Genomic DNA, 11,358 nt, shown 5'->3' on the forward strand with positions numbered 1-11,358 from the left:
ATAGTAACTCATTAAAATGAAGGTATATAAGTCCTAGTAATAGTTTCATGACTATATATGTATAAATGTATGTATCTATGTACATAAGTATGAGCATAGATTTTGTATGTTTATAAGTAGTAGATATATACATACATATATATTTATCTATTTGTGAACATATATTTGTGTAATGATATTTTAATTTTAAAATGATGGATTTTGTTAAATACATATGGAAAGAAAAAATACATAAGAACTTCAAAGTATTCTCAAAAGTTCAAGAAAAGATTGTCAACAAATAGAAATAGAGAGAAAATTTTCAAAAAAACAGAGCAATTGAACGTTGATGGATTTGAAACAAATCAAAGTAAATCACTTAGTATAGCAAAAAAGTCAGGTACAAACAATATCTTAACTATACAAATTTCAACGACTTTATTAAAACCATTTATAAAACTATATATATATATATATATATATACATGAATAATAATGTATTGTATTATATTTTAAATACAGTTACTTTGAGAGAAAAATATTTGGAACATCTTTATAGGATTTTATGTTATTCACGTAAAATACGCCAAAAATAGCAAGAGAGAGAACACAAATAAAGAAAAAACAACAAGCCGCAAAAGCAGATAAACAAAGGAGAAAACTTCGAATAGAATCAATGAAAATCAGAAGAACATATATTAACATATTGGTATGTCGTATATTAATAACGAAATACTAGCAATAATCTATATTTTATTTAAATAATGATGAATAGATGGATCAAATATTACATTATAAAATTCAAGAGAAGAAGAAATATAAATTCAAACTTAGGTATGAAACAAAAAAAGGGAATAGGAGATCAAAAGAATAAGTATGTCTCTTTATAGATTATATGATAGCAAATGCTACCAATGTTGATCATCCTTCTTGATTGCCTATTCAACAACACAATGTAGCTCAACATACTTTGAGAATGTCAAACTTCAAGTGTCAGTTTTGCTATGCCATGCTTTGAAAAGATGAAACAAAATGCTTTTCATAACCTAAAAAGGGTAAACATTGTTGCAATGATAGCCAAATAGATTTGGAGAATCTCTCAGAACCTTCTCAAGAACTCAAAGAGCTCATTGAGTCATGTGATTAAAAAAGCATAAATTTTTGAAAGGATATTCGCGCTTATAACAGTATTTTAGCTTTTGCATCTATTGAAGCGAATATTGACGGCAGTCTCACAGGAAAAATAGTTAACTTTAAAATACATGAATCTATAGATCACAAAATTGGTAATTTATTACCATATAAAAAAGATGAAATTCAACAACCAAAGTATGCTCAGCTATATGTTTACGACACAGAACATGAGCTAGAAAATTGACTAAATGACCTAAATAGATACAACAATCATTCTCAGTTTGCAAAATATGATGCATATTTGCAATTGTATGCAAAATGTTTCAAAGCATTCAAGGAACATTTGAATCAAAATGCTAACAGTGATGTCAAGTTAGTAATTTATGAGTCCAGCAAAATAGCAAAGCAATATAGAGTACCTTCAGAAAGTGAAGTTGCAACTATAATGTCAGGATATGGAGATGATGAGCATATTGGACATCGTGATATTCAACTTTTGAATATTAATGATAGTATTAAGAGAATCAAAAATCTAAACATCTCTTAGATCACCTATGTTTTGCTTTTCCCTAAAGGGGATGAAGGTTGGCATTTGAATATGCCAAAGCATAATCAAAATGCATCCAAACAAAAGAAGAAGAAAGAAAAGCAGTTTATTACTCAAAGAGAGTATTACGCTTACAGATTGCAAATCAGAGAAGACACAATTGTACGTCTGTTAAGAGGAGATAGGCTTCTTCAACAATATTTAGTTGACACTTATAGTAGCATTGAAGAACCCATACTATTTTGGTTAAGGAATAATCAATCGAATCTAAGAAATGAAGTATATCAAGGACTTTCCGGTATGGTGAGTACAATGGATGCTTCAATCAAAATTAATGGAAACACTACAGGAAGAAGAATAATTTTACCATCGAGTTTTCAAAGTGGACCGCATTTTATGCATCAACTTTACCAAGATGCAATGGCAATTGTTAGATCTAGTGGTAAACTAGATTTGTTTATAACATTCACATGTAATCCCAATTGGAAGGAAGTTCAAAATGCCTTGCTTCCAAACCAAAAACCTAATGATCGATGGGACTTAACTACTAGAGTTTTTCACAAAAAGCACAATGAAGTAATGACTCTTTTAACAAAGAAACAAATTTTTGGCAATGTTAAAGGTCATGTCTCTGTTATCGAGTTTCAAAAGAGAGGTTTACCCCATTCTCATATTCTTATAATCTTGACAAAGAAAAGCAAACCAAGCAATATTGAACACTATGATAGATTGGTCCATGCTGAGATTCCAGACAAACAGAAATTTTCTAAACTTTATAGTATTGTTTGTTGCTGCAATATACATGGTTCATATGGAGATTTTAATAAAAATGCATCTTACATGAAAAACCGTAAATGCATCAGCTATTATCCAAGAAAATTTACTGAAACCACTTCATTAAATGGTAATGGATATCCAATATATATGAGACGCGACAATGAAAAATCAATACAAGCTAAAGAAGGAAAGTTGAATAATAGATGAATTGTTCCTTATAATCCATTTTTTACTATGAAATTTAATGCACATATAAATGTAGAGGTTAGGTCAATCATGTCACCAGTAAAATGCCTCTACAAATATGTATACAAAGGTCATGACAGAGCAATGATGTATTTACAAGCAGTCAACAGATTATTATACCCTGACTTTCCAAAAAAGTGTGTTTATAATAAAACATTGCGTAAGTAGACAGAACGAAAAAAAGAACTATCAATTGGTAGAGTGTATTATATTTCCCCATGAGCAGATGAACAACACTTTCTGAGAATGCTATCAGCAAAATGCAATGGTTGATGAATTAAAATCCTTTGACAATCGATTCTATGCAACCTATAAGGGAGCATGTGTTGCAAGATTTCTTTTGGAAAGCAATAAAAAATTAACAATTTTCATGAAAAAAGCTTCTTAATATCAAATAGAATTACAACTACGTGATCTATTTGCAACAATTCTTATTTTTTGTGATCCAATTTCTCCACTTGCATCGTGGAAAAAAATTCTCAAAGGATCTATCCAAGACATTGAATTTCAATATCTCAAGCAAAGAGATTTGCTCATCGTTAGTACAAATCAAAGCTCTGATAGAAATTAATCATATACTTGGACTACATGAAAAACGTTTAAAAGATTTTCCAAGTACATTTGAGAACTACTCTTTATAGCATATTTTACATGTTAGCAATCATGTTAAGATTTAAAATAAAACTTCCAAACTATTATAAACTTTACATGTTAAACCATATGTACATATTAATTTGTTTAAACAGACATGCCCATACCTATAGAAGATGAAGCATCCTTAGATTCAGATAGCTTGTTACAAGAAGAAATAAGCTTTGAGAAATTAGTAAAAGAAGCAATGACAAATGAGATGGAGAAAAATCTAAATATTTGTCAGCAAAATACATACAAAACCACAATGGAACCCATTTCACAAAAAGAACCAAAGATTTTCTTTTTAGACTGTCTTGGTGAAACTTAAAAACATATTTATACAACCGTATTCTGAAACGATTCCGAGGACATGAAAAATTGCATTGGCTTGCACGTCATCTCGAATTGCAACATTACTATTGTCAAAAGGAAGAACGCTCATTTGCATTTCCAAAATTTTTTGGATTTGACTCCAACAAGTACTTGCAATATAAAAACTAAGTGCACTAGCAAAGTTGATTCAAAAGACAAGTTTAATAAATCTAAAATGAAGCTCCAATGACTCATAAATTTGCATCTAATGCACTTGATAGGACTTTTAAAGATTTGATGTCAAATAGCAATCCGACTATTCTTTCAAGTCGAGATTTCGACAAATATTGCCAATTGTACCAAAAGGAAGTAGAATAGATATTGTCAATGCATCACTATGCAGATCTCCATTATGGAGTAATGTAGAGATTCTAAAGCTAAGGAAAAACATGAGGTGAAAGCGAGATACCTATTGCAAAATAAAAGATAAATGAAATGGATTCTTGTTATTGATAAAGGAAAAATAGATGACAATGATCAAGCAACAATGAGAATTGATGAAAAAATTATCAATTGAAAGAAATGAAGTGGGAAAGCTGATTTCTTGGCTATACGGAGGTACAAATAATATAATACTCATAAAAATCAATTACATAACAATCATTTTTTTTCTTTCAAATAGGTGTGACTAATATTAAAAAATTTCAAGAGTTCTTCAAGGAGAGCTATTCTTGCACCAAGAAATGATAAAGTACATAAAGTAACTTTGATGTCTATGGATTTCATGAAAGGAGATGTAGTGAAATATCTTAAGTGCAAATTCAATATCGAAACAAGATGAGAATACAAACCTTATCACAACTGAGTCTCGGAATAGCTTAAATCTTGAAGGAGGATATCCACCTCATAAATTGCACTCGAAAAAGAATGCACTATAATATTATTGAGAACTATAAATCCCAGAAGAGGTTTATGCAATGGCCCAACCCTCGAATCATACTTTAAAATCCAAATAGTCGAACCCAAATTATAAATCAGACCTTGATATGGGTATAAATTTCAAAATCAATAATCAATCATTACAATGAACTCCAAGGCTTCTGGTCATATTCATATAGACGGGAATTGAAAGACCTACAGGCCATCTAAGATGGGAACGGCTTGCTCTTTGCCATGGAACGGATTAGAAGCAGCTTCTCATAGTTATATTCCAGTGTAACTTAAGAGACAGCACTAAGAAATCGCCAATTAGGTGACTCTAGAAAAGGAGCAATAGGCCCCCAACTGGGGTTTCTTTGTAACTATGGATCAGCTACACCCAGCTGCGATTGTGCTTACATTAAGCAACCAACATTGTGATTCAAACCAAAAACAAGACTATTAATCCTTTCTTTGATACTTAAATGATTATCCTCCATGAAAGCTATCCTTACCATTGAAGTGAACTTTACATGATGCCATAGTACATTCCCCCACTATAAAATGAAATCAATATGAATATATAAGACGACGCCACCGTTCTGCTTGCTGTGAAGGTACGTGAACACTGGCTTGAAATTTTGTTTTCACGAGGATTCTAGACTCCTTGTGATATTCAAGCATGAGCTAGGACCACTGCTGGCAGGTGTACCTTCCATTCTTTTTGAGCTGCGGAGGCTTGCTTTGCCCTCTTACAAACGTCAGATTAGTACCAGACCAGACATTTCCCGTTCATGTCTGTCGTTCACTCTGGACATGCTATTCGTAAAACTATACAAATGCTTAGCCAAGAGTTTGGTACAGGCTTAACAGGCATGCGCTGCCATGGAGTAAGGCAGACAACAGAGAGTGGTGAAGAAATCTGGCCTATACCATCAAAATCAGCTCAAACAATCGCAGTTTGTATATGTTCCTCGGAGAATAGAGATTTGTCCCTCCTTTAGCATCACCTCCTCTTCCAATTTCTCAACTGCCTTTTTTGTTGCATTTAACTCCAGAGTCAATCTGAGAGCTTCCTTACTCATATCCTCAGCTTCTTTTTGCAGTTCCTCTCTTTGTCCTCTACTGACAGACAGCTCATTTTGTAGGTTTGTAAGCTCTTTACTGTGGCTTTCAGCATCTGTTCGAAGCACTTCAAGTGCTATCTCCTTCTTATCCCCCTGCTAGGAACAGTTTGTGGAGGACCAACAATGAGCAAAAAGACATAACAGAAAATCAACAGAAGAATACAGACAACCGACTATTTATTTATACATTCGAAAACTAACTCACCTCCCGCTCGAGTTCCCTAATTCGCTGGTTAGCAATTAGAAGCTTCTCATGAAGATCGTCCACTTCCATTTGCAGAGACTCCCTTGAGTTGAGGATTTCTAGAATCTCCTCATCAAGTCTTTTCAGTTCTGTTTCTCTCAATTGTAGCTTGGAATTTAAAACCTTGAGATATTCTTCCAGTACAATGTCTTTGGAGGAGTTTTTACCCTCAAGTGTTCCCTTCTTATCATGCATGGTATCCGCAGCAATCAAATTTTCCCCAGCTTGATTTACCTCTTTCAGCTGAAAAAGTTTGAGAGTCCTTTCTGCGTCTCTTCGTGCCCTTATCGCTGCTCGTAAACTTAGGGTAAGCTTTTTATTCTCCTCTTGTAAATCAACAGCTCTTGATTGTAGCTTATCCACTCCGTCTTGCAGTTCGTGATTTAGCTTTAGAATTTCGGCTGGAATTCCAGCATGGGTTGCCTTTCTCTCTTGCTTCAAGTGGGTCAATTCTGCATGAACAACAGTAATTTCACTTCTTAACTCCTGCTCTACACCAGCAAGCCTCAGAAGTTCTCTTTGTAGTCTGAGCAAGCTTTCACTTCTGCAATCAAAAGAACCATTTACAGCCTCATCAAGTTCTTGCCACAGCCCCTCTATAGTCATTTCCTGGTCATTGCAAATCCTTCGGAGTCTTGTCATTTCTTTCTGAATTTCTGAATTTTCGATTTCTAAATACGAGTTTCTTTGAGCAAGAGTCTCAAGTTCATCGTCTGAGGCCTTTATTCTCTCAAGAGTTCCAGCAGATGCATGCATCTGTCTTGCCATCTCTATGTCACTTGCTTTCAGTCTCTGCTTTAAGGTGGAGATATGGCTTTCAAATTGTGCACTTTCCATTCTCCAGTCAGCCTCTTTCTCTTTAAAAGATGACACAACTTTCTGAAGCTCAGCTTTATCTTCTGCCAGATCTTTGACTCTTTCTCTTAACTTTTTTTCTTCAGCTTTCATTTTTTCAAGCTTAGCAGCCCACTCATTCGCTCTCCGTTCAAGCTCCTTCTCCAAACTCTCTTGAACACTATCTTTGTCCTTTTCAATAGCTGAAACCTTCCCTTCTGTCTCTATTTTCATATGTCTCAATTGATCAACCGCCACATTTTGCTCAGAAATTCGTGCTCTGATCTCTTGGGCCAACTCCAGAGCCAACTCCTTTTTCTCCTTGCGCAATTTCCTTATTTCATACTTCAAGTTGTTAAAATCATGAACTGTTGCCTCTGCTACATAATCTTCTAAATCATTCGACCAGTATTTGGCCTCCCACAATGTGCTTTCCTTGTCTAGACTAAGTGCAAGCTCCTCCCTTGCAACAGCTCTTGCCTCTAGGCTACGCTGATCATCAAAAGCAATTTCCACTTTCTGGTGATTACCTTGCCTGAGATTCCGGTTGCTAGCATTGTTAACATTTGGAGAAACAATCACTGAGAGTTCTGAAGCATTCTTAACTGAGTTGAATGGAGATCCCAAGGAAGACTGCTTGAAAACCAGATCATGCTTTGATATTTCCTTCTTGGTATGAGCTCCCTGCTCCTTCCCCCGTGCACAGCTGCTTTCTCCCTTCCTCTCTGGAAGTAACTCACAGCTAATAGGCCTGTCCAGCTGTGGTTTAAGCTTTTCTTTGCCTAAAACCTTTACCAGTTTCTCTGCCACCATGCGAGCACTCAAATACTTGAAAGGTGAGCTTCCTCTACCAGGCCTACCACCAACTGAACTCTTCTTTGAGGTAGAAGACTCAGAACTCGCTGTGTCCTTCGTAAAACAGCTGCTAAAATCAGAAGACTCCGACAATGACGCCTCTGACGTAGACTGAGAAAAAGATCTTGTGTGTAACAGAGACTCATCGCATGGCCGACCTGCAACAGCACGGTCAAACCCTTCATGCACATTCACCCCACCTAGTAGCGTTTTCACACTGTCCGGTAACTGTGTGTACCGCAAGGAATTGGACCGAAAACTATTCTGCCGAGAATAAGTATCAGAAAATGGGCGATTCTTTGGAGCACTAAGAGGCCTTTGAACTTGAATTCTTTGTTTGCTTGGATCAGTCTCCTTCGCAAGCTTTGTTTGAGAATCATATGATCTGCAAATAAAGCCAACAAATCATAAGATCCATCAAGCTGTGCAATCTACTTCTTCTTGGCGTTTATTTGAAACAAATCAACAACATACATATCTTAGAGACAAACAAAGACCTTCCTGTAAGAGACAGGAATGAATGCCAATTCTAGTGACAAACAAAGCAGCTACTGCAACCCACGAGAACAGTTCTCAACAAGCTGTTCAAGCTAAATTAGACCATAAACCATCCTTTGCAAACACCACCGTCATTGACTGGCCTGAAATTCTTCGATAAGCAGTGAACTTGAGTCACAAACTGACGGCATCAATTCCTATCGAAAAAACCATGTGCCTTCTGGGAAAATCACTAGCTGCACTAATGGAGAAACAAAACTGAGAAGACTGCATCTTTTCACAGCATCTAAACTTCAAACAGCTGAACTGTATGGCAATATTGGATTTCTCCATTAATAGACAGCAATAAGCAGAAACCACGAGAGAGGCAACATGAATTATTAAAGCCTGGTCCAAAGGTAGGAAACCATGTGTGACACTTCAAGAAACATCATATGAAACACCTGCTAAGTGAAGAAAATGACCAGCTGCTAACAAAGAGTTGTGACCTTGACAGAATCAAGAGGATAATGTAGCAAATTAAACACAATGCAAACATGGGGCAATCTACGATGCAGCAGAAGCAGATAGCATGTACAATGCAGCACCAAAAAAATTGAAATTGACAAGGACAGAATCATACGAGTTGGAGGAGAATGACATTGCACGCTGTTTCTCCATGTTGAGTTTCTGCTTGCCTGGAGCACTGGAGTGAGAGCTGGTGTAGCGGTGGGAACCTCCAGCAGTGAAGATGGGGTAAGCAGAAGCTCTTGGAGGCTTCTGATGTGAAGGTGGCCGAGCAACTGTAACCTCATTGCTGTTGATATTGTTGAGGTTCTCATCACCGCTTATCGTACTCCAATCACAGCTATTTGAAAGCTTCTTCACCTTCTCTGAATTTGCAAGGGCATGGCGGTGCTCGTTTATTCTCTTCACAGGCTCCTCAATTTGCTCAAAGCCCCTGTGTACCGAATCCTCTGTGTCGGCATAGCCACAATTGTCAGTTTGTCGAAGGGGAAAGACTCTCCGCATGAGGAAAAGCTCTTGCAGACGAACAAGCACTAACAGGACGTAAAAGGGCGAGGACTTGCTACGCGGGTAGCGTAAATATATACAGCAAAGCAGGACATGCCACGAAGCTTCCTTTGAAGCTTTGTGCAACGTTCCTAAGCCTTGTGAATAGCAAGGAAGGCAAGCCGAGGGTCTTTCTCACGGAAGATGATGTCTCCTTCAAGGAACCGCGAGCAGGAAGCCAGCCGAGCAAGAAGCAATTTTTGCAGGAAAGGCAAGAAGAATCACGATTTTCTTGGCCTACTCGCAAAAAAGGGCGAGCTTTCCATAGCTAGCAATCGGCAGAGCCAGAATTCCACGCGCTTTGACGGAGTTAGTGCGGGGGGAGTGAAGCGATGCTGCACAAGTCTTGCTCGCAAGCGCCATGACCACGAGTTTCAGCTGCACATGGTTGCCATTTCTTCCCGAGAGAGAGAGAGAGAGAGAGAGAGTTCTTGCCGTATGTAGACAGAATTCCTGCGTATCCATGGTGTACATACGTTTGTAAATATATTCAATTCGTTCTCTACCCATCATTCACCAGCATGCCATTTAATGAAGTACAAGCTTTAGTCCCACTTTTGCAGAATGTGATTCCAAAGGTAAGCTTTAAATTATTTTGAGCATATGGACTGCGCAGGCTAATGTCTGATGATTATGTGGATTCTTCTGGAAGAAGAAGATAAATTTTAGGAAAAATTCCCAAAATACCCCTCCAACTTGTGGAAATAAAATGTCCTTCAATTTTGCCAAAAATGTCCCTTATTAACCTCGCAAACATACAGAATGTCTTTTCTTAACTATTTGTAGGAAGATTGGTTATCGTCAATATAAGATGATAGAATTAGGATTTTAGATGGTGTTGACGGCTCTTCATTTGAAATAGTATATCACTTTTTAACATAGATGTCTCTATTTGTGAGCTCATTAGTGAATAATTTTGTCTAAGACGTTAAAAGATAGATCTCCATTGTCATAAACATTGAACTACCCAAGAATTGGGGGGGGGGGGGGGGGAAGAGAGAGAGAGAGAGAGAGAGAGAGAGAGAGAGAAGCAGGTTGCTGAGTTTAGAGCAGATTGATAGCAGGTCATTATTTTGCTCATAACTTGAGCTACAGAACTTTGATTCAAAAACTTTTTTTAATCAAAACGTAGATCTCTTTGAGCTTTACGACTTTGAAGAGAACTTGTCAGCTGGTTTGATGTGCAGGTATGTCAAAAATCAATGACACAAAAGCTATTTTCTCAGTACAAGTTGTGCATTCGAGTTGACGAACAGAGGAGAGAAAGTTTAGAGACGAAGAGAAAGAGATAGCTTCATCTCAACTTCTGTCATAAAATCTAATATCTAATATCTAACCAACCCAAATGATTTTCTCATATTAAATTGATCACTTAATGTGGGAGAATAAACGGGAACAAGTGTTAAGATATAGACATGTGCTTATAGATCTATCTCAACACGGGGCCAATGGTAAAGGGGTCCAAATGAGAGATGGTCTATCAAAGAGCAAGGCTAACCAACGGAGCATAAGACCTTAGGGTTAGCTTCATTGAAGACCTCCAATAATGTGTGTAAAAGTCCTTTGACCTTAGGTAAGCTAGGGCTGACCTTGAGGCGCAGGAACCCGACCCAGCTTGAGGTGCTTGTCCTGCTTGTCATGCTTGATGATTGAGGTGCTTGAGATGCTTGAGGTGCTTAATTATTGAGATGCTTGACATGCTTGAGATTCTAGGGTTGCACTTAAGGTGAGAACCTAGCCCAAGCTTAAAATGCTTAACAACCAAGCTTGTGGTGGGAACTGGGCCTATGTATGAGGGGCTTGATGTGTCAAAAAGTCAAATATTCAATCCCTACAAGGAGGGGGCGAGCCCTACATGAGGGGGGATGAGAGAGAACACCCACAGACTCACACAAGGCATGCATGGTATAAAGAAAGCAAGAGGGACACTTGTCAAGTTCCTCCTCATGTTGCCCTCATGGTGTGCTGAAGCCTATTGGTTGGCCATCCAAGGGGTCCAATAATAATTTAAGAGATTTAATTAATTGATTTAGCATTTATCTAGCCCTCTCTCTCAAAGGGAAAAGGGGGACACTTGTCTCAAGGCTACCCTTGCTGCTTGTAATGCCTCCTGCTTGTGATTGGCTAGGCCTGGAGGGGTCCAATGAGCTTCAAGCATGAGCTACAAGGGGGGGTCGACCCAAGCAAGCTAGGGGGTTGCT

The 11,358-nt window shown here is 37.4% G+C and overlaps 1 protein-coding gene across 1 annotated transcript; it reads right to left on the bottom strand.

Moving 5' to 3' along the window:
* Positions 1-5,035: 5,035 nt before the first annotated feature.
* On the bottom strand, positions 5,036-9,635 carry LOC147431490 (uncharacterized). The gene is made up of 3 exons (XM_086494077.1): positions 8,727-9,635; positions 5,879-7,991; positions 5,036-5,766 (listed from the first exon to the last, which is right to left on the bottom strand). The coding sequence occupies exons 1-3, from the start codon at positions 9,113-9,115 to the stop codon at positions 5,488-5,490; spliced, it is 2,781 nt and encodes a 926-aa protein (XP_086350203.1). The 5' UTR covers positions 9,116-9,635; the 3' UTR covers positions 5,036-5,487.
* Between the last annotated feature and the right edge of the window lie 1,723 nt (positions 9,636-11,358).

This window comes from Adiantum capillus-veneris, chromosome 21, assembly GCF_014529385.1.
Source record: "Adiantum capillus-veneris isolate H3 chromosome 21, ASM1452938v2, whole genome shotgun sequence".
In the NCBI taxonomy this organism is placed as follows: Eukaryota; Viridiplantae; Streptophyta; class Polypodiopsida; order Polypodiales; family Pteridaceae; genus Adiantum; species Adiantum capillus-veneris.

Coding starts and splice junctions, on each gene's coding strand:
- LOC147431490 (XM_086494077.1), bottom strand. CDS start 9,115: ATGCGGAGAGTCTTTCCCCTTCGACAAACTGACAATTGTGGCTATGCC. Junction 7,992..8,726: donor ATGTCATTCTCCTCCAACTC/GTATGATTCTGT, acceptor CTTTATTTGCAG/ATCATATGATTCTCAAACAA. Junction 5,767..5,878: donor TTAGGGAACTCGAGCGGGAG/GTGAGTTAGTTT, acceptor TGTTCCTAGCAG/GGGGATAAGAAGGAGATAGC.